This window comes from Epinephelus moara, chromosome 14, assembly GCF_006386435.1.
Source record: "Epinephelus moara isolate mb chromosome 14, YSFRI_EMoa_1.0, whole genome shotgun sequence".
In the NCBI taxonomy this organism is placed as follows: domain Eukaryota; kingdom Metazoa; phylum Chordata; class Actinopteri; order Perciformes; family Serranidae; genus Epinephelus; species Epinephelus moara.
This window is the reverse complement of record NC_065519.1, coordinates 27,025,302-27,050,528: the sequence shown is the minus strand read 5'-3', so window position 1 is coordinate 27,050,528 and position 25,227 is coordinate 27,025,302. Positions and strand designations below refer to the sequence as shown.

Here is a 25,227-nt window from a genome sequence, read left to right as displayed (position 1 = left end):
TTATTCATTTGTGTGTGAGATAAATGAATCTGGCTTTGAAAATTGGAAATGTATGGATTTTGATTTTATGTCATTTCGTGTTTGTGTGAGAGAGGGAGTGCGTTTGTAAGCTCACGTGTATGATGTGGCTCTTTGTACTGCCACGGTAATTTTTGTGGCTCTTGGTCTCTGACTGGTTGGCCACCCCTGATCTAGTAGATCCAAAGTATTTCAGGAAATTTCCACACATCAGACCATTTTGAATTTATACATTTTTAAACATTTGTCTTTAAGTTCAGTTTTACATAAATACTAATTTTACATAAATCAAAAATGGCAAAAGCAATTGTAACCAACCTTATTGCTCGTGCAGATGCTTTGTCAGTGCTTCGCTAACCGGCCTGGGCTATTCTGCCACTAGAGGGTGCCACAAATGCGAAAAGTTTCTATCTCACAATCATAATCAGCTACAGGGATTGATACGTCATTCGGTTATATATATATGTATATATATATATATATATATATATATATATATATACGTCCTATAGTCATATGGGTAGGTACATTACCTTTAATTGTCAGTGCCTGTTGTTTTGAGATCGGTGGGGCAGAGCTGCCTGCTGCTCAGCGCACAAAATGGACGTGAACGGTATAGCCCCCTCTCTCCCTCAAAACTAATCAAATACACCATCAGATGACTCCAGAACGCTCTTGTGGACAACTTGTAGCTTACATATTCACCACGCTATGAAATAATAATGTAATATTACCACGCTATGAAATAATAATGTAATATTACGAGACAGAGTTGTTTTGAAGCCAAATGCACAGCCGGGACTACATTCCAAACATATGGTACTTGCTGAGCGTAGTGATTTCAAACAACGTATGTTTAGTGCAGCTACACCCATCATCAATACAAGTTTGTTGAGAAGAAGCCGACTGCTGATAAGTGCGGACTTTCTGGTGGATGACGATGATGATTTCTTTTATATTAACCAAGACCCAGAACCTTATTTATTTGAGCCAGAATATACAGAGGAAGAGAGGTTTTGGAAGGGCCACTTTATTAGGTACACCTGTGCAGTCTAATACAATCCAATACAACAGCTCTGCCACACATTCTACGTTTACAAAGCTTTTACATTTTCAGTTTTTGTTGACATTGTCAGAAAGGTGATTATTCTACTTTATTATTGAGGTCATAATGGGTGGTGCTGGTGTACTGGAGTGCAATATATTGAAAAGTGTTCCTAATATTTTGTCCCCCTCAATTAGACAAAATTAGGAGGCCACCCCAGTACACCACCACCTTTCACTATGACCTCAATAATAAACAAAGTAGAATCACTACTTTTTAGACAATGTCAACAATAACCGAAAATGTATAAGCTCCGGGGAAAAATCATGGTATAGCCGTTCTACTGGATTGCATTAGATTACACAGGTGTACCTAATAAAGTGGCCAGTGACTGCATGTTACATACATATGTTGATGGTGGGATGGGACGATAGTACGCCTCAAAATAATCACCAGAACACGGGGAGAACATGCTAACTCCACACTCATAAATCACCACAACTCCTGAGGAAACAACAACATAAAATGTTCCCTAGCAGTCTGTTTATTCCCAACAATGAGAAGTAATGCCAGTCACTTCACTATATGCTCTGGGCAAGCCCTTATCCATAACATAACCACAACAACATTTGCATTTTAGCCTTATTTACCATGCTTGGGTTGTAGGCTAAAGTTGCTCAACGTGGAGGTAATGTTACAGCAGATTGCTGAGCACAGTACACAACGATCACTTACCACGTCTGCTCGTTTTGTGATGCCGACAGATGGTATGGCAGTATCTTTCAAGAAAAGTGTTTGAACCATTCCTGAGCTTCTGCGCTCCATCCTTTCACTGTTAGTCCTCCGGTAAAAAATGGCTGGAGGGATCAAACATTTTCCGGACCATTTCCACAGGCGTGTTGGGGTCGATGTCCAGCACAAATAGCCATTGTTTCATCCTGTCCGTATTTTTGGTTGGTACTACATGAAACTTCACTCTGCTCCATGTCTTCGGCTTGTTACTGCAAACTTTTACAATACATGTGTAAACCTCGGCTTGTTACTGCAAACTTTTACAATACATGTGTAAACCATGATTTACAACAACACTCTCAAACTTTCTGGTGCGTCCAGCTGACGATACCGCAAATGCAAGGCTGCAAGCAATAACAACGGCACTGTCTCAGGTACGCACTGTGTCACTCTGCCCAGTGGATTACTCAAGAAAGTAGTTCCGAGTATTTGCTTCATGTGTTGTAATGTTACTTAATTATACATTATTATTTCATAGCAAGGGGAATGCGCAAGCCATGTGTTTTCCACAAGAGAGTTTTGGAGTCATTTGATGGTGTATTTGATTAGTTTTGAGGGAGAGAGGGGGCTTTACCGTTCACCTCCATTTTGTGCACTGAGCAGCAGGCAGCTCTGCCCCACCGATCTCAAAACAACAGGCACTGACAATTAAAGGTAATGTACCTACCCATATGACTATAGGGATTACAGCAATAGGCGAATTTGCCAAAATCAGGGCTCGACAGTGCGAGCGTTTCACTTGCATTTGCGACTAAAAATAGGTGTGTGCGAACTGTAAAAAATATTTAGGGGCACATGTGCGCATAAAAAAATCAGCCGAAGCAGCCTATATTTTTGTCAATAAAAAAATATGATAATCTAACCGCAAATGTTGGAGGAACTCCAGCCGCCTTCCCTCTTCCAAGCCACTGTCGGCACAATGAATATCGTGCGCGACGCCAAGGGTAGCGGTGCCGCTTTGTCATGAATATCGTGCGCGACGCCAAGGGTAGCGGTGCCGCTTTGTCAGGCGTTGCTCCCCTCTCCATAGACAAACAATGGGACAGCCAGCGCAAAGCAGTTTTACAGCTGATCATGTGTAGAGGCCTTTAGGGACCGTTCGCCACGGTACCGCTGCTGGGCAGGGTGGAAATAAAGCCCTTTTCACACAGAGCGCGCAAAGCACAGGCCTCCGCCGACGAACCCATTCATTGTGTATGTGGTACCGCGGCACAAGAGCGCGCCGCTCAGCTCGACGGCAGAGCGGTGCGTGTGACGACACCTCGGCGCCGCGCGTCCAATAGCAGAGAAGAGCCTGAAGTAGACCCGAAAGCGGTCACCATGGAGCTGTAGCTCCTGAACGAGCCTGTACTCCCCCAAATCCTGTCCTTTGCGCCCTACCCCGCGGTGGGCACCGTGAAAGCTCTGTGTGAAAGAGGCTTAAGCTTAAGAGTTTCAGAGGACCTGGAGAATGTTTTAGGATAGTAATAACATAATATAAGATAATCATATTACAAAGATAATATATATAAGATAATAACATTAAAGACGAAATTAAATTAAATACTTTTTCAAAACTTGATGATTTTACCTTTCTGTACATTTTGTATACAAATTCATTTCATAATTTTGCTTGTATTATGGAAAACACATTATTTGATCAATTTACATTGTGCCCCTAAAGTTCTTTGTGCGCTCCTTACTTTTTCAACTTAGGAGCACATGTGCTCCTTGGGAAAAAAGTTAGCGTCAAGCCCTGGCCAAAATGTCGAACTATCCCTTTAAGACTGAAAAAACAAAAACTACCCCAGTTCTGCACATGTCTTATCATTGCCTCATGTTGTGGGAAGATGTGTAAGAGGACATGTCTTTCCGGTGGCACAGTGAGTCAGTCATCTGTTCTGGGGATACAGAGGTTCAAGGTTTGAATCTCCAGGTTGGCAATTACTAGACTTCCTGAGCACATTTCTTTAACAGTACACCAGCAACCAACAGGTCAATGTGTGATTTTTTTCAGGATTGTATCCCCAACAGTTAAAGTATTGTGAATATTGTTAGTTTTATGACTTCTTTCTCTCTGCCCTCTGCTTTTGAAGCTGGTTTGGCCTCCTGGCCTTGGAGCCACTGGGTGAGGTTGAAGAGTTGTCAGGAAAGTACCTGCTCCTGGGTAGATTTCCCATTTCTGCCCATCTGTTGTTAAGTCTTGTGGTTTAAAAGTTGATGTGCAATATGTTGTGCTAGTTTATTAACTTTCAAACTAAATCTCCTGCGACAAATCTCAAGCAGAAAGAACTTCATTCAGTTTATGATTCATCCTGCTAAAATCTACAGTGATCAAAAACAAACAAAATAATGAGCTGATGTGTTTGATAGATGAGGGGTAAGGCGGTGGTTTTATGATGCAAAGGTTAGGAGTTCAAATCCTGCCTCTGCCATCCTGCAGGTGGTCTGAATCTTTTGACACTTTGCTACATAGTAGGACTGTTTTTTTATATAAATTAATAGACATGGGATGCTTTCCAGATCTTGAACAAAATAAAATTCAATATGAATGTAGTCAGGTGAAAAATGTTTTCACAGAAGGTCATAAGCCACATAAAATATTACTAAAAGTAGATTTATATATGTTAAAAGAGCATCAACATATAGTGATGCCCACCATGAATCATTTTAAGGAACATTGCTTTTTGTCAGTTAAAAAAGACACAAGCATTCAAATGCTTTCAATGTGCTTGGACCCCAATAAATGCAGCTTGAGGCATTAATTTTACTTTATGTTAGTAAATAGGCTACGTTCTGCTGTCTGCATGTGTCTCTGGCGGTTGCATCATTGTTTCACGCGCCACCTGCCACCACCTACACAGCATAATTGAGAAGTGTTCACACATTCAAGCCTCCCTCTCTCTTTTTAATTGTTGACTGTGAGCTTCTGTAAATCCTGTTTGTTGTCATTCTAAAATACTCGGTGTTCTAACAGTAATTAACCTTGATCTGTGGCTCAAACTCTTTGAGCGAAGTGGGCCAGAAAAATCCTTTTTAAAAAGTCCTTGAATTTGATGTTTGAGAAGGAGTTGTAACCCTCCACTTTGCACACACAAGCATTCACAATTAGTTATCCAGTAAGTCGTTAGATATAAAGTAGTTATGACACACATCGGTGTTGATCCAGACTGAATTAGAGACCCAGATTCAATTATATTATTTATTTGATTTTGTTTATCCAGTTTCCTTCCTCTGTCTGATTCAAGTACCAACATAAAATTGCATATACACAACTAATGGCAAAAGGCTGTTTGAGTGCAGCAGCTGACGTACACAGGGAGACATGTGTGTCCCAGTTAAGGAAGTACTCTCTAATCTGACCCTTGGGATGCTGGTTTTACTATTATCCAGAGGCAAGCGTGCAGCCTGGTAATGGAAACCAACTAAAAAAGGAAAGAAAAGAAATCTATCAACCCTGAGTTAAAAAAAAAAAAAAAAAAAGATGTTCAGATTTGTCTCTACAACCGTACATTGTGCAGCGAGGGCACCTTACAACCTCTACAGCGACAAACAAAATTAAAAATGACATCAGGGAAAAATCACCACGCTGCCTGAGAATGATTTTTGAAAAATCAACAATTCTGCAAGATTTTTGCTTTGTGTTTCTTAGCCTCCCCTCATCAACACTACTTTTTTTAAACAGGCGTATTAAAAATGAATTTTTCCTCCTTTCAAGTTGAGATGCTCTGTGCTTCCCCGCCTAACACACAAACAACTTTCAGCCTCTGATGAACTTCCTGCTTGAATGAGCGCAATAAGTTTGAAAGTGAAATGGGACTTCATATCAAAGCCAGGAAAAAACTGTGCTTGGATTTTTCACCCGCCACCCCCTTTTTTTTTGTGCAAGGGATGTCATTGACTGCTCTTTTCAAAGCAGCTTTATTTGATGCATTTTCATCAAGTGATATTCTCAGCCATTGCCTCAAAACTGTTTGAAATCACAGCCCGTCACTCATCTGGATTCTTTACATACTGTAACAACACCTTATGTTCATGAGATTATAACTGCTGATCATTTTCAAGCTTCCTCGCTACTTCTGATCTGCGTTTAGCAACATCCATAAGTGTCTCACCCAATGTCTTTCTATGTTTCTTATAATGCACCCTTTCTGTGGCTTTGCTCTGTGTGTGCTCTAAAGTTCTTTGTCTTTCTCTCTCCCTCAGGTCAGTTCCTTTGGGTCAACGGTTCAGCCTTTGGCGGCCCCTGGGTGCTTAGTCCTTGGCTGTGGGGGGGCCAGGGTCCCTGTAGCCTGGACATGGCTGTGTTCCTCCACCCCAAGCAAAGTGGACAATACACCACGTGGCTCATAGAACGGGACAAAGCACCACTTGCTCTCTTCTCCTCCGACACACTGCCACACATCACAGGGTAAGCATTTACTTTATGCATGGACAGTACACTAGAAGACTGAACTTGAACTTGCACTGGGAAAAAACTGATTTGAAGTGAACCAAGTAAATAAGCAACCACGAAGTAGATGTCCCTATCCATTCATGCCTGACGGTCATAACTATCTTCTTGTAACGTTTCGCTTAGCACCTAGCTTTGTTTATGGGATCTCTAAGCATCATGCTCAGGTTCACTAAGTTGAGGTCCTGTATATGTGCGCACTTGAGCACCAGCCAAGAGCTTTATCGTGAATGCTCTGTTTCCAGACCTGTGTAACTGTGTTCCATTAGAGGCAGAGATAGAGAACATTCAGCAGGATCAAATGACGGCACCCTCATTGAAAGCCTTTTTATATGGAGATTGTGTAAGAGAGTGAGAGAACTGGCCGGGTTAGAAGGGAAGAGAGATTGTTTAAACCAAGGCTGGGTAACAATTCGTTCATTCCTGTAACCCTCATGTGTTACTAATCCTTCATTAACGTCAGGTCTGTGAGCTTCTCAGTGTAGCTTTTCATTGGAGGCTTTGCAGAGATCGGTGTCTCACACTGAGAGCAGCAGGGTGACAGAGGCCAGGGCAATACTTCGTTTAAAAGTTTCTGCTCTGAATACTTAATTGTGTGGTCACATCCATGTGTGGCCTTCGTTTATTAGCATGGCTGTACTTTGATTTCTATGTGTAGGAAGCCAGACTACAAAGAGCAATTCTCAGCACGCCGCTGTGGACATGTTTCATGCTACTTGTGTGTCTAATATCTTAAGGGCGTGGGAATCATATGAATGTCATGCTTTATACACCTCTCGTCTCTCTGTTGCTGTGTGTGTGTGGGAGTGAATGTGCACTAACGTCTGTGAGCGTCTGTGTATGTATGTTTATGCCGGTAGTGTGTCGTCTTAAGGGAGCATAGCAGGGACTCGCTCATTACATGTGTGAGGAATTAGACAGTGCGTTTGTGAGCTCTTATTTGTAGTCAGAGGCTGCCATCCACCCACGCCATCTCCACCATTCAGAGACTCGCTCAGACAAACTCCCTGCATTCCTACTCCGACGGAGAATGCTCATATCATAAAAAGAGGGGGCAATAACAAAAGCGAGAAGCACCACCTGCGACCATTGGGAGAATCAGTCCGCTTACTAATCGCCAACCCTTGCCCTTGCCTTTGAATTTTAATCCTGTTTCTTGACATGTTTGCCCATTTCAGTAGTCAGGACATTTAGCACAGGGTTAGCCAAGAGCGAAAAACAAAACATCCGTGTACACAGTGGTCATTTAACGAGGTCCTCTTTACTCCAAGATAGATAAAAGCTTGTGAGGCTTCATTTCATTCATTTGTAGTTAAACTGGTTGAAGCAGACATCAGCCATGTCCAAATAAAACAAAAACATCTGTATCACAAGTATGTTCCCACTGGAGTTGGACTAGCATGCACTATTTGGAAGCTGCCCACACAGTCCTGCAGAAGCTAACCATTCATTATCTCTACTGATTCTTCCTAACGGTGGCATTATTAATGGGAAAAAATGAATAAATAAATTAGGGATGGCGCGGTAAATACTGTTCCAACAACTTAAACCACTTTGTGTTTGTTTCTCTTGTTCCAATTTTTCAATCAAGAAATGTCTGATTAAGTACCCGAGCTCCAGCTCCACTCCAGCCATCAGCCACAGAGGGAGCGCTTGCTTTGAAACCCCTGAAAGCCGCTCCGTTGTGTCAGTGTTGCGTCACATCTGATGGAATTGTCCGTGCACAAAAAAATCTTTGTGAGCCAATTCTCAATGGCTAATGCTTCATCCTCTGCAAGTGCTTTGAAAAGTAGAAAATGGTGTTCCTCCTCTGTGGTGTATTGAAAGAGGGTGAATTGAAAGTTAAAAGACCTAGACAGTTTTTTGGAGTGAGAAAAATATTTTAGACAGGTCAAGGACCAAAACTGTGCCAGAGACTTGTGAATATAAACCAGATGCTTCGGCTCTGCTCTTCTTTTCAAACCAGGACATCAAACACGCAGTCTGCTGAAGAATGCCACATTGTGGGAATACCAGTGGTGCTCTGGTTTGGTCCATTAAACACATTAATCATTCATTCATTTGAACCCTGAACTGGTTTTAACCATATTTCAAATGTCACTGATTAAAGTTCCAGCATAGTGAGGAGAATCTTCTTCACCACCTCTATGCAAGTAGAATATAAGTGCTAGCCTTTTATTACGCCTTCCCTCAAACCCCTGCCTCAGATTTCATCATACAGTGTGTAACTATACCTGAGGGAAGCATATTTAGGACCTCTGAACAGAGGCAGCGAAGGACTTGACTCATCAAACAGTGTCAGCTCTCACAGTGAATGTCAGCATCCCCAAGTGTCTCAGTCAGCAGTGAAATAAAGACGGGGGAAGAGGACAGGGAGGGCTGCAAGATGCGTTTATGTATGGTGTATTATGTGTGCTATCTATCTGTGTGCTGTATGTGGCTTTGGTAAATTACTAGGGAGGCCTTGTATTGTGAGCGAGGTAGCTGAAGCAGTCACAGGTATTGCATAGTACTATTGTTGTATCTCATTACAGGACTCGCCAAAGTTCTTATAAGATTTCCTCACACCCCGTCCATTACACACACATCCACATGCACACACTGGATAATGTGCACTGCATATACTGTATGCATTCATTTACTTTACATTAAAACTGAATGCACCAAATGGCCTCAGTTGCAAAGTGCATTAATGTAATGCTCAGTGCAATAAGTGTAGGTATCAGAGCTACCCGGTGTGACAAAATGCAGTCATGCGTTAGTGTGGAATGTGTTGGATGTCATTTAAAGCGAGGCATTAGAGCAGTATCATTTTAAAACTTATCCATAGCGTGTGTAATGCGGGGGAAGGAAGCCTCCAAGGTGGGAAGTGTTCGTGAAAAATTTTGATATACAGCAGGAACATTACGACGAGTGATTTATAATGTAATATCAACTGCACTGCATATTCTCTCCTACACAAGCCTGGACATTGAAGGGGATCTACTATGGTGTTCCTTATTTTCTGGCATTTATTTAATGTTGCCGTGTCAGATGTTTATATTAAACGTGGCCAAACGTTCAAATAATGAGGTAAAAGTAATCCCTGTGAGGAAAAACATCAGGCTTCAGACCGTTTCCAGTGCGTTTCCTAGTTTCAAGACAAGCTGAGGATCAGCTGGATCAGATTCCTATTGGTTTTGGTTTAGAAGTGCCACTAGACTTCATTAAAGTCAGTCCCCAGCTGCAAGTACATTGCTACATGTAGCTACATGCTAACTTCAGGGAAACATGTTACCTTGGTTGCAGCTGTTGTTACTTTCTCACCAATTTCCAATCATATTCTTGCTGGAACATGTCTGGTTCAGAAGCTTTACTGGTGATTTCTCACAGTAGAAAGTGCTGCTGTACTCTATTACAGTCATTCCCCAGCTTTGAACATTACAGTCATATAAACATGTTCTAATAAACACCCAAAATAAACTGAAAACAGCATAATAGGTCCCCTTTAAACTAGTGCAGTTGTGGTGTATGAGACAAAGAATTACTGGAGCGTCACTAAAGCATAAAAGGAGATAAACTGAACATGATTTGCTGGATGTTAAAGTATGCATTATAAAAGCCAGTTGTTGTTTACTACACAATATAAATACATGAACCAAAATAAGACTTAATAATAGATAAAATCTGTATGCACATGGACAATTACAAGACTTAATTGTAAGCGTCACAGTAATGATTAAAGTTGTCCCACACAGTGGAGACAGTTGGCTGGAGACAAAAGCACAGCGGCATTTTTATTTCTAATTGAACCAGCTGTAATCCCTGTAAGTAAAAAGGATTATTCTTGCCACCAACCTAATTATTCAATTTACAGACCCATAAATGAAATAAAAAGCGGCCTCAACACTGACATCATATGCTCCTGTGTATTCACAGCAGATACACTTAGCAAGTTGAATAATTGCCAACTACTGCATTACTTTGCTTGTAAATTAGAAAAAAGAAATCAATATGAACTGTGTTTGAGGCAGGTTAGAATGAAGAAGGATGCTTTTAATTTTTACCAAGTTGCATGTCCAAGACCTGTTTGTTATGATATAATTAAATACATGGCCATGACTACAATCACTGTATGGTAACATGTGCTGTGGTGCTTCCATAGGTGCAAACCAGTCATGTCTGATTATTCAATTAGGAATGTGTATCCTTTCAATCCAAAATTACCTTTTGATGCTTCCGTAATAAAAACAACCTGTATTGTCGTCCAAGAGCTGCTCTCTGAAGTATGCTCAGGTTGCATCTGTTAATGGTCGCAGTAGGCAGTGGGGGCGGAGTCCTTTCATTCTGAGTTTGTTGGATTGAACATGCTTTTGAAGTGACATGAACCACTTAAATAACTTAGTTTCCAGTTGAAGCGATTTTCCTCACACGCTAAAGGCATTCGTATTGGGTTTGATATTAGCCTGCTTACACCCAGAAGCTTCAAACCAAATAACACATGTAAATAATTAGGTATTACCTTTGCTGTTAACTCACTCTAGTTGAACGCTACTTTGGGTTAAGTGCTACTGTAATCATGGATTACCACAGGATCATCTAATTTAGGTGTAATACTGCTTTTTATGCAATGATCTAAGTGCCACTTCATATTTTCTCAGTGCCATTAGTTTTTCTGACACCACACAGTAAAATTTTTCTATGAAACAAAAGTACATCCACCCCACAGAGAGTCTCATACAGCCATGTTTCGTGGGTCCTTCAATCAGTGAAGCTGAGCTAGAGCGATGGGTCACCTCGGGACCCTCTCATTGGCAAAAGCGATGCGTTCATCCCTGGCAGGCCTTTACAAATCCTCCGCTCCTGCACTTAGTGCTCGCCAGAGCTGACCTCCGGCTCCCGCCCCATGGTCACCACGGAACCGGGTGCTGCCAGCAGGAGGGCTGCAATTGCGGCAGATTATTTGGAGAAAAGACAAAGGCAGTTTAGAATTCAGATTTTCTGCTTTTTTTGCCAGTGGCGTTGTACATAACGTCTCAAGGACAGAGAAGGAACCATTATGTGCCATATGGCATATGGTATGCTAGCAGACATACCACTGCAACCCAGTGCTTCACAGGTTTTTATTTCAACCACAACTATGAGGCTGCTGCAGAGGATTTTTCTCAGCAAAAGTTCTTTTGGCTGTATATTTCAATTTATCAGAAAGCATATACAGTAATCCATTCGACCTACACATAAGTTGTGTCCAAATTGCATGCTAACATACTGCACACTACAAACTCAATCAGTATGTACAGCAGTATGGTAATTAAGTATGCCAGCAGACTGTTCACAGTGAAATATAAACAATATATCTTCTCTGCATCACATGACTATACTAATCATGATGTTAGCGGTGTGACCTACCATTGAATAAAAATTGAAAGTGAAAACAATGAAAATTGTTATCACAGCTCAATCAACATAACCACTCAAAACTCTCTATCAGAGGAAGAGATTCTCAAACTTGAGATGTCATCAGGTATAAAGTCTGGAGCTGCTCCGCATACAATGAATTGGAGCCTGATTTTGTGGACCCACAGAATGTTGGTTTTATTTTTTTGTATCCTAATGAGCTTTATTCTGTTGTAGTGTTCTCAGTGCTGAAAAAGAAATGTACCCATATACTCGGAACATTCCCCTGGGTGCTCTCAGTGTCATCTGTAATATCTTTCCCAATTTATTGTCTATGGAGCAGCTCCAGACTTTATACCCTATCACAAATTTGAGTTTTAGAACCCTGCTTTCTGTATTTGGGAGAGTTGTTCATGTTTACTAATATTTTTGGACTGTTAAAGACCATAGGGATAAGATGTATTAATTTTGAAAATGGGCATAGTTCCCTTTAAGATTACTGAAAATTAGATATTGGATTCAAATTTAATTATGCCTTTTGTACTATGCAGTGAAGTAAATGTAACACCAGTGTTTGGCATTGTTGTTTTGTTTTATTTTTCTAGATTGGTTTGCAGAGTAGTGCTGTACTTACTAATTTTAATCTTAGGCAACACTGATTAACATTGACTATTTGATTTAAGGGGAATCACACTCTTCCACTGTGTTAATATGTTGTTATGTTAACTGAAACAGCCATTTAAAGTATAGTTTGGTACATTAAAAAGAGTTAAAGATCAGTGTGTTCTCTTTAAATGAGCATTTATTACTAATTAGTGTTTAGTCATGTGATCTGTAAATAAATAGAACACTATGATGGTTTTCATCGTAGCCAAAGCAAAGAAAAGAGGAGACGTTGCGCCTGCTGTGTGATTGCTCAGGCACAGTGGCTGAGAGGGAATCTAAGGGGATACATTTTTACTTCTTGACATATTCTCTGTCTCGTCTTCCTCCGTCTCCCCAGTAGCCTTCTTTGCTATTTTGCCGTTTCAAATGTAAATGAGACTCGTTATAGCATCGGCCACCACTGCCACACCACTGCTCCCGCTGCCTTTTATACCAGCTTCCAGAGAAAGGAGGCGGTAGCATTATTTTCGTTGACTAATACATTCTTCCTCTCTAAGCCTGCTATTTTCTGCACATTAGTCAACATTCCGTGATAAAACATGACAGGCAAATTGACACAGGAAAGAGAATCAGCCATGACTACAGGGCGAAATAAAAAAGGAACATAAAAGAAACCTTGTTATCATGTGAAGTACATTAGACATGATATACATTTTACATTAATATCTGATTCTGCTGCATAGTTTCTACCTATTTATCTCACTGGGCTCTCCTCTGACACAGACACACACACAATTTTCTCAAGAAAATATTATTACGGCATCTCTGTAGTGTTATGGTGGCAGCTCCCGATGGGACTTCAGAAAACCCTTCAGAAATGAAACATTTGAGCCTCATATAGGCACTTTGTGGGAAAAAAAAAAAAAAAACATCCTATCCACAGATGAGTTATATCTTGTCATCCTCAGCTTGCATACTCCACAATCCTCTCCCTCTCATGCACACTCTCTTTATCTTTTCCCCTTCTTCTCCACAGACAGGTTACATAAGGATATGGTTTTATATTCCCACCCTTCCCCCTGTGTTCATAGGCCTTCCGTCTCATCTAAGAATCTCTAATCATATTTCCCCCAAGTTGCATTGTACGTTCCTGAAAGCTGAAGTTTTACACAAGAGTAGAGGAAGGTGAAATCTGGGAAGAGCAACAGTGGCCTAGTTTTTATGACGGGACTGAATTTTCACCCATGGCACCCATAGGAAAATTCAAGCCCAGACATTAAAAGCTTTGCACCTTAATCACAGAAAGCCTTTCGCTGTGATGCAGATTTTACACCAAAGCAAATGCAGAGAGATACTGTTACTCCCTCCTGTTTGCCCTGTTCACCCATGGTGTCATGTCTCTCAGATATGTAATAGGCACAGAGTGTTACCTCGCTCAAAAGAATTTGCAGTTGCTCAGACAGAAATATGTCAAGTACATAATAAGAAATGCAGAAAATAAAGATCAATAAATCATTAATTTTGAGATATTGCTGTAATTATTGTAACAACACTGGAGAGCTCTGAATTTTACATTGGGTGCACTTCGCCAGAAATGCACTGTCGAAACAATTTTAAGTACAACACATAAAAGGATGCTGTTCCTCCACTGCAAAAAAGGATTGGCCTCAACAATGGTAGAGACTGCAGTGTGACAATGGTGGCCCATCTCTTTAAGGGGTCTTAGTTAAACATAAAACGCCAGGACAAGAGCTTTGACCACTAACCATGACATTTTTATTCCCGTTTTAATATGTAGAAGGATTTCCTCTGAGATTCTTATGTGTCTTTTTATGTGTTTTCCCATCCCACAGTAGGATAGTTGTAAGGTTTTTATAGCTTAATGTAGTGACCTGGAGTTTGGCTAAGTCAGACAACATTTATTACCCTCTATAAAAATCAATACAGGCAAGAGATAGGCAGCCATGTGTCATGGAGAGCTGAGAGAACTAATCAGTGAAATCAGCTGGTGTGCATTTGTTTGGAATAAATACCTGCAGACTACAATGAAAAGTGTATACATGCCTATGCACACGATTTCACACTCCGTCCTTCTTGCCTGCTCATTGTCCTTTGTCACTTGCAAACAATGCTCATCTCCTCTTACACCTCTGAATGTGCTGTCACAGAAAAAATCTCAATAATGATAAAAACATAATAGTGTATTGTGTCTTTGTTTGTTAAATATTGACATCCTCTGTAACCTTAAGAATTGCAAGAAAAAGATTTCCAGATTTCCATCTTTTTTGCTGGAACGGTGTTATTTCCATCATAATAGTAACGGCTAATAACTCCAGCATGATGAAAAGCCAGTTTCATTCTTCTTTTATATGAAAGTGTACTGCATGTCCTTTTGGAAAAATCAAATCAAATGGTTGAAGTTAAACTTTTAACCTTAAATTTCTCATATTGCTGCCAAACAGTATTAGAAGGTAACACGACTAAGAGTGTACAGTTGCTCTCGGCTCTGTGAGGCTACGATGCTCAAAGAAAACCAAAGAGATAGTGTTAGATAAGTAAACCCAAGTATTGGACCAATTTACATTTTGACCTGAGGGTGACACTTAATGATTACTCAGGGGTACACATAAAAGTTGATAAAGACCATGAAAGTCTGCACCAAATTGCATGGTGATTTTATGTCAAAATATTTAATTTCAAACCACAAACTTCCACCTCACAATGGTCCTGGAGGAAAAAGCTGGGGATCACCAAAGTCAATGGGATTCATCCTTCTATGGGTAACGTGAATGTCTATACCAAAGTTTCATGGTAGGCCATCTAATGATTGTCTAGACCTGTGATCAAAAACAAACATGTCAATATTATGATGGCATAGAAGGAATAGTCAGAGGATCTCAAAAGTCATCAGTGTACACCCTCTGGGGAACACACATGCCTGTAGTACACAAAAATGTAAAGGCAGTCAATCCAAAAACTGTTTAGACCTTTTACCAAAAAAGTCAGCATTATGATAGTTTATAAAGAAAAGTCAGAGGATTTCAAACATTGTCCTCTGGGAAACATGAATGCCTCCAGTATACCAAAATGTAAAGGCAGTCAATCCAAAAACTGTTGAGACCTTTTACCAAAAAAGTCAGCATTATGATAGTGTATAAAGAAAAGTCAGAGGATTTCAAACATTGTGATCTGGGAAACATGAATAACTACAGTATACCAAAATGTAAAGGCAGTTCAGTGTCAACATCATGATGGCGTAGGAGGAAAAATCTGATCTTTACAAAAGTCATCAGGATTCATCCTCTGGGGAACACACCTTTACAGAATTCTTCAACAATCCATTTAGTATTTCTTGTGATATTTCAGTCTGGACCAGAGCAACGGTCTGAATAACAAATGTTGCCTTCCCTAAAGCCACGCCGCTAGCATAGCCAAAAACAATATTTGTTTCCTGTGGAAAGAAATAGCTTGATTTATTGCTAAAGCAGCTCCTGTGAAATGGAAGCTACTATTTCATTCAAAGACCATATTTTAGTAACTACCTGACAATCTGCCCTGTAGCCTGTGGACTGGAGACATTAGAGACTTGGGTCAATATTCTAGTATACGATGTAAATTTAACACGTTGACACCCCTTTGACACTGACTAAATGTCCAGCATTTTAAAGGCAGTTTGCTTTGGAAATATTGAATAGTTTATCTGTAGCTTCTAGGCATCAGACCAGACAGCCATTAAGTGTCAAGTGTCAAACTGAAGTGGAAATACCAAGCTCAATTCAGGCGTTGTGGTTATGTTACCAATCTTTTTGAAATCATTTGGGTACCATCATGCAGTCAGATAAATCTGTGCATTCATCCAAATGTAAAATGTCGAAATTATAAAGGCAATGTTAGGTTACATAGTGTGTAAAAATGTCCCTGGTAGCTTCTACTGGATACATTTACAACTGTGACAGTTAAAATATACCAGTGATGGTTGGCCAACTACTAACTAACAAGCACACTAGACATTGCAGACATGCATCTGTGAGGAGATGCTCATTTTCTCTCAGATCACAGAGGCGAACCATGTCTGTTCTTGTGATGCAGCTTTAGGTCCCAGACGATTGGAGATTTGAGGCCAAATGCTTGTATTAGGGCCAATTTAAACCAGAGCTTTGTAAGTAGCTCAATAAGTTTGACCTGGTCAGAGAGGCAGCGTGACCCAGTCTTTGAGCCATCACAGACAGACACCCAGAGATTTTAAATGCCGTTTGACTTTCCCGTCACATCATCTGCAGCAGTCCTTAGATAGGATTTATGAAGACAAGAGATCAAATATTTCTCAGATGATGAAAGCAGGATGTAGTGTGTTAATTGGACTTTATTATTTGTGCATTTAAGTTTCTTCGCCGTTTTGTTTTCTTTGACGCCAGACATGAATGCACACAGAAATATTGCCTCAAGCTAGTTTTCTTTCTCGAGCCCCCATTTGGGAACAATTCAGAGAAAAATATGGTCATGTTTTATCTGTGTTTTTCTGTGAGAAAGATTAGTTTTGATCTCTATCCAATTTGGATGAAGGTTGTTTTTTTGTGTGTGACCTGTCTGTGACACATTTAATGTGCACAAAGCTATTGGAAACATGGCCGGTTCATTGTGACCTGTATGGGAATCTCAATTTCCTGACAGTCATGTCTGTGCACAGAATAGACTTGAGTATGTGTAAGCAGGCCATGCCAAGGTTCAGTCCCCTGTTTAATTGGGTGTCTATATCTGCTGTATGTAACTTGTAAAACCCAATAGATAAAAGAGTGCTTACTTAAGTAATTAGCTGACTAATATGAAGAGCTGTGACACATGTATCCTAGTAACATCAATAATACCTGGCCTTTACACTTTAAGGACCTCTACATGACTACTCATCTGTGGAGGGGTTTGGAGATTGAAATCAGTTTTCTTTTAAATCAGCTAGTTGAACAAAGATGAGTTGGTTGAGGACATCAGTTAGTCAGTTATGTAGACTATTATTCATTATTCATCATTCATTATATACACAACATGGAGTGCATACAAAGGACAGACAATCAGCTGAGATAAATCTGTATGCCTTGGAGCACAGCAGTGAAAACCAGCCTTCATTCCCACATGCACCACACTGTGAAACACACTGGTTTTGGCTGGCAGCCAGAGAACAGATGTCCTGTGCAGCAGCCTGAACACGAGTGAGGCACCTTTAGCCTGAAACTCCACATTTTACATACAGTGAGGGGGTGAATGAAAAGGGAACTTTCACTCCTCTCGTTGTCCCTTCCCCTGACACCTCTAAAATTGGTTACGCTGCTTCAGGATGGGCGGTTTGATACTCATAAATGCACAGGCCATTACAGTTCAGAGGACAGTGCAGAGGGGGGTTGGGGGGTTGATGATCCAGGTTTTTGTTTTGCAATTCAGAAAAAGGCTTTTTCTGCGGCCGTCTGCAGGGAGTCTGATCCCCGGGTTTGTTGGACCATTCCAGATGTATAATCACCTCCAATCAGGCCATCTTCCAGTCAGCATTACCATCTGGTAGAATGGCACTTTGGTTATTGAGGTGCCTCAGAGGGCCGCTACAGGGGAGATGAGAGGTCGCTTTTTGAGAACCTTGAAAACCTGCAGTTCCCAAGAGAAAGAGGCTTTCCAGGACAATCAGGTCATCCATCCAATCTATTGATAGTAAAGTCACTATAATAACGGTGTGCATTTTGTCAGATAGTGTTGGTGCTTATCTGTATTGCTTACAATATAGCTCATGAAGGTTTGTCTTAATTGTTCAGTGTCTTGTAAAAAATAGAATTGATTTGCTGTTTCTTATAAGATTTCCCAACCAGTCGTAGATCAAAGTTCATTCACATCAATTTGGTAGTTTCATCTTGTTTTATGCTGCAACATTTTTCCCAATTAGCAAAAAATCTCTCTGTTGAACCTGCAACTTCCACCACAGTTAACAACAGAAAGCCTGGACTTCAGTCATTTTAAGTTTGTGAAAAAAATCAAAACTTTTATGATGTTTTTTCTTGACTTTTCCTAGACCTACTGCACAAACAAATCTGCAAAACTGTCAAAATCTTGTAAGAATAAAAAGCAGCTTTAACTTTAATTATCCTCCCCAGCTTGTTGGCTCACCTAAGAAGCACACTCTCCGGCAAAGGAAGTGTCAGTGAACATGAGATTTCCATGGAAACCTTCCACTCAAAGAGGTTAATATTTTTAGGTAAAATTGCTCTAGTTGTTGTTGATCTCCCACGACCAGACTAAATGCACAGCTGTCACAGCTCACAGTTTAGGGATATTTCCATTGATATTCTCACACCAGCTCATATCTGGAAGAGAAACAGATGGTCGTTATGGCCCCTTCTTCCTGAGGGTTAGTTCCCCACAAGTAGTTGCCACTTGAGTTGCACTCACACATATGTTCATTATCTCCAAGCACTCAATTGCTCCTCCACTACATGGCCTCTGGCATCCATGCTACTCGCTCCTCTCTGGCAGCAGCAAAAGCACATGTACATATAATGACTTCCACTTTTAGACTTAACATCAACTAAAAAAAATCTATGTACATGTGTTAAGCTATAATGAGCAATATGTAAGATTTGGCCAGAATATAAGTTTGAATTATTAAAAAAAAGGAACAGAATGTAAAGAATGAATCATTTTAAAGTTATGTCAGACATCTATGTATTGTGTTGCAGAGATATTTATAGCATGCTAACCATTTAGCCAATGCCTGTCCTGTCTTGTAATACCACATGTACCTCACAAGTTAATTTCAAGTCACTCTAGCGTCCAGTCTGCCCTCATTTCAACATGAGAGGACAAAGTTCAGTAATTGTTATTCATTGTTTTGAGATACCTGCGATCTCTCCCAACATAAAATTCAGCTATCTTTTTATGTTCTTGACTACCTCTTCCGGAAATGGAAAAACTTTCATTAGTCTCACTTTGCTTGCTCAGTGCAATGTGTATGTGGTCGACCAAACAGTGTCTACAGAAAGTGAAACAAAGTTCACAGTTGCTGCCCATGTCGACACACCGGGTGCAGCCAAGCCAAGCCAGTAGCGTTAAGCTGGCCAGCAGACTTACCAGCCTTGTTTGGTCAAGGTACGTGCTCATGATCTAGGCAAGACCAGGAATGTCTCCCAGTTTAGACAATCTGAGGTCCGAAATCCATGATACTGTTGTGGTTAGGACAGCCACTAGCTAGCTAGGCTAAGCTAACTTGCTGGCTTACCATTCATCACACTTTCAAGTCTGTGATCTTAAATCGTTATCTCAATCTGTTGGTCGAAGGCAAAATATGTCCAGATAATTGGAGATCTAAAACCCCCCAAAAAGTTTGTTTTTGGGTAAACACTGTCAAAAAGCCAAGAGACACACAAAGCACAGACAGCCAATAAGAACGCAAAGCGTAGCGGCGAGGCCAGAGGCATTGTAACATCTGAAATTGTACCAATCAGAAATGCGACAGAACCATGAAACTCATTATGTACGTGATCTGTGATGATCCCTCTCTGCCTACAAACGAACAAACTGATGTCTCAAAATTGATATAATTAATTATACAGTTTAATTTGAACTGGGATTAATTGTTCAATGGATTTTAAATTGCTTTAACCATATCTATATTCTTGGAAGTTTATTGTTGTCCTTGATATTTATATGAAGGTATTAAGTGTATGGTTACAATTGCCCTCATTTGCTGTTACTGTCGTCCCTGCACCTTGGAGCAGATGTAACATCTCACCTCTAGTGTTGCCATAAATATTTTGACTCTGACACTGCTTGTAACAACAATTGATGACCTTTAACATGCAGAACACATACAAGTTATCTACAAAAAAATCGTATTCAAATGGTTTCAGAGGTTTTTGTGTAATGACATGAAAACAAAAAAATGTTACAATTGCCCCTGTCTCCCCTGCTGTTAGTGAAAAACATTCCAAATGGTTTTGATGTGGCTTTTCTCTTGCTATCATGGTCTTGCAAAATCTGAGCTCAGCAAGCAATAGCGTGACCTATAGGCCACGAATGTGAGATTATAAGACACCAGTGTTATTTTGAGTTTCAGCAGTTTGGAAAACTTTGCATATTCTTGCCCCTCTGTTCATTCGTAGATGGTGTAGTACGTCCCCCTGTTTGTTTGTACATCACACCTTTAATAATTAGTTGCAAGTTGACTGTGAGTTTTCATAGGATGAAAATGGAAACTATTTTTGAGGGAGTGCCATACACAAGAGGGTGATTGCAAGGATCCGAGAGTCCAGTGTGTCTTTGTGGAGGCGGGTCAAAGGGGCCTCAAGGTTCATGTGTAAAAGAGAGCATGCTCAGTCTGCTAATGTTGCAGCAGTAGCTTGTTGGACTAGGTGTTGAACTCTTGTAGCTGTTGTTGCTCTCTAAGGTACTGGACCTCTGCTGCTGCCGAGTGGCGGGGGTCCTGAGGTACATGCTTGGTCCTTGCCAAGATGATGAAGGAAACAGAGCCCACATTCTGAACTCTTAAAGTGCATTAGGGGGTTATGACTTAGCTGTGGAGACTGTGTGCGTAGGCTGGGCATCAGCCGGATCTACACAGATATCTCAGCAAGCTTTCTGCTTGTCAGAGATGAGTAGCAATTTCCAATGCTCTAATGCTCCACTCAGACAGCTCTGTATAAAAGACCTGTGAACAAAACAGCTCCATATTCTGATTCTGGCTAATATCCCAAATGTGTCATGCAGCCAGATATAACACCAGTAGCTCACTTGAGAAAATGGAGCACCACAAGTTGAAAAACAAACAGTTTTGAAATGAAATTTGAAATTTAAGTAGAAATTTCAGGAAGGTATGAAGGTAAGAAAACTGAGATACCACCCAAGCCTACTGATATACATTGGTTTCTTATTTTGCAGTTAATATTACATGGACTACATATTGCATGGATTAATACCTGCAGCAGTTAACATTTTGAGTTCACAATCTTTTAATGTGTTTTGTATTTATATATGTTAGGTGATTCATCATTCTTCAAATGGCTAGTTGTCCTTTTTCTTAAAAAGACAAGTATACAGTTTTACTTTGAAGGAGTTTATTGATGTAAGGAACAAAACATTCATTGGGAGTAAGCCCTCTTAAGTTTAAGGGATCGTAGGTACCCATAGAACCCGTTTTCATTCAGATATCTTGACGTGAGAGTTCAAGGGACCCCTTTGAACAAAATGGTTGTGGCAGTTGTTCTCTCAACAAAATTTAGCCTAACTTTGGAGCATTCTCGAGCCCCCTTCCTAACAAGCCATGCCAACATGGTTGGTACCGATTGATACCTTAAACTGTGTAGTTCCACAGGATACCACTATCTTCCTGTGTAGCTAAAATTGAGCCACATGCCACATCTTATTAAAGACAGTAATGTTAGCCTCAAAATATTTTTGCCAGTGTTGGCCAGTGGGGGCCACAAATATTTAATCAAAGAATTAAAGACACTGATCCAATGTATGCTTTATTTGTTTTATTTATCATGACTATCCAACACATGCATGACAATGACAAGATTGTATATAATGAAAAAATCACTGTGCATTATTTATTTCATTCTCTGCAAAGGGCTTTTGTAAAAGATTTTCCCTTACTGCTGCCTTACATTAAAGAAGCAACAGACAGCATTTTTGCCTATATATATCATTATGAAAATAATGTGGGTTGCACAGGGTAGTATACACAGTAAAATCAGACTATCAGTGTTTACATAGGTTACTTAATGGGTTTGCAATCTTTGCAATAAGCTTCTGCCACCGGGGATGAATTTTCGCAGAAAAAATCTGCTTTACGTCAGGAAATGCGTCATGTTTTGCCAAACTGGTCGGTCAGACAATCAGGGACTGGAGCTGGTCCTTATGAGGAATTGGCCGGGGCATGAGATAGTTGAGTCAGGAGCACAATGGCAGAAGGACAAAGTTTGGAGATAAGTGAAAAACGGCCTCCCAAAAGAAAACCAGCTCCTCTGTCTGAGGAGGTGAGGATGCACAAAAAGGAAAGTGATAAAAGAAGAGGAAAAACAAGAGTAAACCTCAGTCAGGCGTTCAAGAGATGGAGGGAGCTCCGTAACCGAAGAGGCTTCAAAACCGATGTCCAGCTAGCTTTCTTTCTAATGGATCAGTAAATAACACGGCTAAATGTTAGCTAGCCGAGAGAGGACTGTACTGTACTGGCTGCTAGGTCATTCCTAGCTGGCCAGCATCGCAAATCACCGTAACCAGGGACCGGGTAGCGAGTGTTGGTCGGCTGACATTCTCATTGCCATTCTAAGGCAGCCCTCGGACAGTGATTACCCCCACCCCACCGTCGCCGCCACCGCAGCTACTGGGCACCCAGCCTCTCCGACCGGGAGAAGTGGAGTAAAATCCTCTCCTCCACTCCTGTTTGTCTGGTGAGCGCCTCTCCTCTGTCAATACACTCTGCCAGCAGTTTAGTAATATTGGTGCCAGTTGTAACATTTGAATCTTTTAGTAGTAAGCCATGTTCTAAACTGTTGAAAAATAACTCCCGACAGGGAAATGGAACCCCGACGCGCAGCGGAGTTATTTTTCAACTGTCACCGGCTCACTATACATTATCTCTTACGTGTCTGCTGTTGTTTGTACTGATACTGTGGATATTGGTATAATTTACTGTGAGTTGTTTGTACTGGTACTGTGCATTCTGGTATAATTATTTGCATTACTATTTGTTTTTTCTTCAGATAAATCTGATAATTGTTGCTCGGTCTCTTTACTCATTTATTTAGTAGAGTGTCCACACACCCTCTCATTCTACATATACATAGAGGTATACTGGTGGCTTTACAGCCTACATTTTATTGATTATCTCTGATCCCCACGGTCAGTTTGGTCTTTGCGACAGTGCGAGAAACACTGCTGACGCTAGGTGGTGCCAAGCTAAAAAAAACGAATCCTATCTGTTGCCTCTTTAAGTATGCCTGCTTGATATTAAAGCCTTGGTTTTTACACAGATGCCACATCTTTTTTTTTGGTAGTACAGAGTTTGGTTTTCATCCTTGATGAAACTAATTCTGTAGTTTTGCAAATCTGTGCACACTAGCTCAGTTTCCCTCCAACTGACTTTGAACAAAGTGACGGGATCAAAGAGTGATCTAATCTGATATTCCAGCACCTCAGGTTATTACAGTAGATGCAAGCGATATAGACACCAGCCACCCTAGTGCGATGGTGTCATTCATTTCTGCGGCAGATTAGATCTGTACAAATGGATCAAAGCCATAAGTGTCAACTAATTATTCTTTGAGCATGAAGTACCTCTTCTTTTGGCATGTTGATGAAATGCCCCAGTTAGTGGGTAAATGGAATCACACAGTCTTAAATAGAAAGAGAATAGATTTGGTTACATTCATTGACAGTCATACTAATTCATAATAGATGACATTATGTGGAGACAGGCTGTAGAAGGGATGACGGGTTGTACTGTAAATCTAATATATTGCTTTATTATTCTTAATACAGGATTCTCTTTCATGCATAGCTTAGGAAATAACCTGACCTTAAAGTTAGTTTCTCTGAAGACGTGATACATAGTTTTAAGTGTCAAAGTGATAGGAATCAGCCTCACACAGCCTCAATTACATGGTGGTAAATTTGGTTTGTGGTGATCAAAGTGTAAAAAATTGTGTAACAGCAACTTGTCTTCTCAAACAGTGTCCCAGTTACTCCAGAGACCTCGCTTTGGACAGATTTTATGAAGAACTACGGTGGTTGTGCTTTGTTGAACAAAAAAAGGGGAGCATCTCTGCTGAAAATGATGCCACCAGACAACAGAAATCATGTTTCTCTCGCTGCCTCTTAAGCCATGTAGACAAAATGACGCACTGTACAAACATACAAGGGAAGAAATGTGGCGGGGGCATAAACTCGAGCAGTACATCCTGTTTAAATATTTCACAGGCACAAAATCTGAAAGGGGACTTGTGATTATGAAACATGGTTTCAGAGCTGCTGGTGTTCACGAAATCAAAGCAAAGTTCAGACAACTCATCCTCGCGGAGGCTTTGCGACTTTAATGAGCTTTTTCTCTGAAGCCCAAATAAACCAGCAGTCAGTCTTCTTTTTTAGGGGTTATTGTCCGTAATGCACAGTGAATCAACGAAGCCTGTACTGTAGGATCTATGAACACTGTAGTGAAACACCTTGCTATTTTGTCCTCATGTCTCAGTGGTGTTAAAAGTATTAATGTATAGGACAGTGCCTCTATATATGATGTACTGTAATAAGGATAATGTCTCTCTGTGGTTTAACACTTTAAATTGCTTCATTTTTTCTACCACCATGGTCAGGGATAAAACGAGGATGCAATTACTGCCGGCGTCTAACTTCCAATAAATAATTCCCTTAACAGTAGATAATGAATCCATGTTTAATTAGAGAAAGTAATTGATACAAAGCATATAAAAGTCGATTGCATTTAAACACTTCCTGCTGTAGTTTTTACTTAAAGTATGAGGTTGTTGGTTTCTGTTTCAGCATGCCCTCAGGCTGTTGAGGCTGTTTATTATACAGCACACTGTAGAGCCTCGGCATAGGGAATTGATAGTCTTGTAGCTTTTGGCTTTGTGGTTAAAGAATTGGCAGACTGTTTGTTTACTTCCAAGGCCTTACATGACCGCCTTGGTTGAATAAGATAGATGTGACCTTTTTCCTATCAAGCCCAGTTGTTTATGCAAAGGAAACAGGTATGTGATAATAATACCAGTTTAGCAATTCCACAGTGTCACGGTGATAGGCTGCTAAAACATCTTCCCACACACTTATATAATTGCTTGCCTTGGCATTATGTCTCCAAGCCAACTGACATGGCCATAATTAGTGAAAACATTACATTTTATATTGGTCTCTTCAGATGTGTAGATACTGCTTGGGAATAAACAACCCATGGGCCCTTCTCCCCACGGTA

General features: G+C 40.5%; 1 protein-coding gene across 1 annotated transcript in view; it reads left to right on the top strand.

Annotated features, from left to right (window-relative positions):
- alk (ALK receptor tyrosine kinase) overlaps positions 1 to 25,227 on the top strand; it is a 491,937-nt gene that overhangs the window by 300,799 nt on the left and 165,911 nt on the right. Inside the window, exon 4 of the mRNA XM_050061749.1 lies at positions 6,041 to 6,245. Coding sequence (XP_049917706.1) covers positions 6,041 to 6,245 — 205 coding nt within the window. The remainder of the gene's footprint in view (positions 1 to 6,040; positions 6,246 to 25,227) is intronic.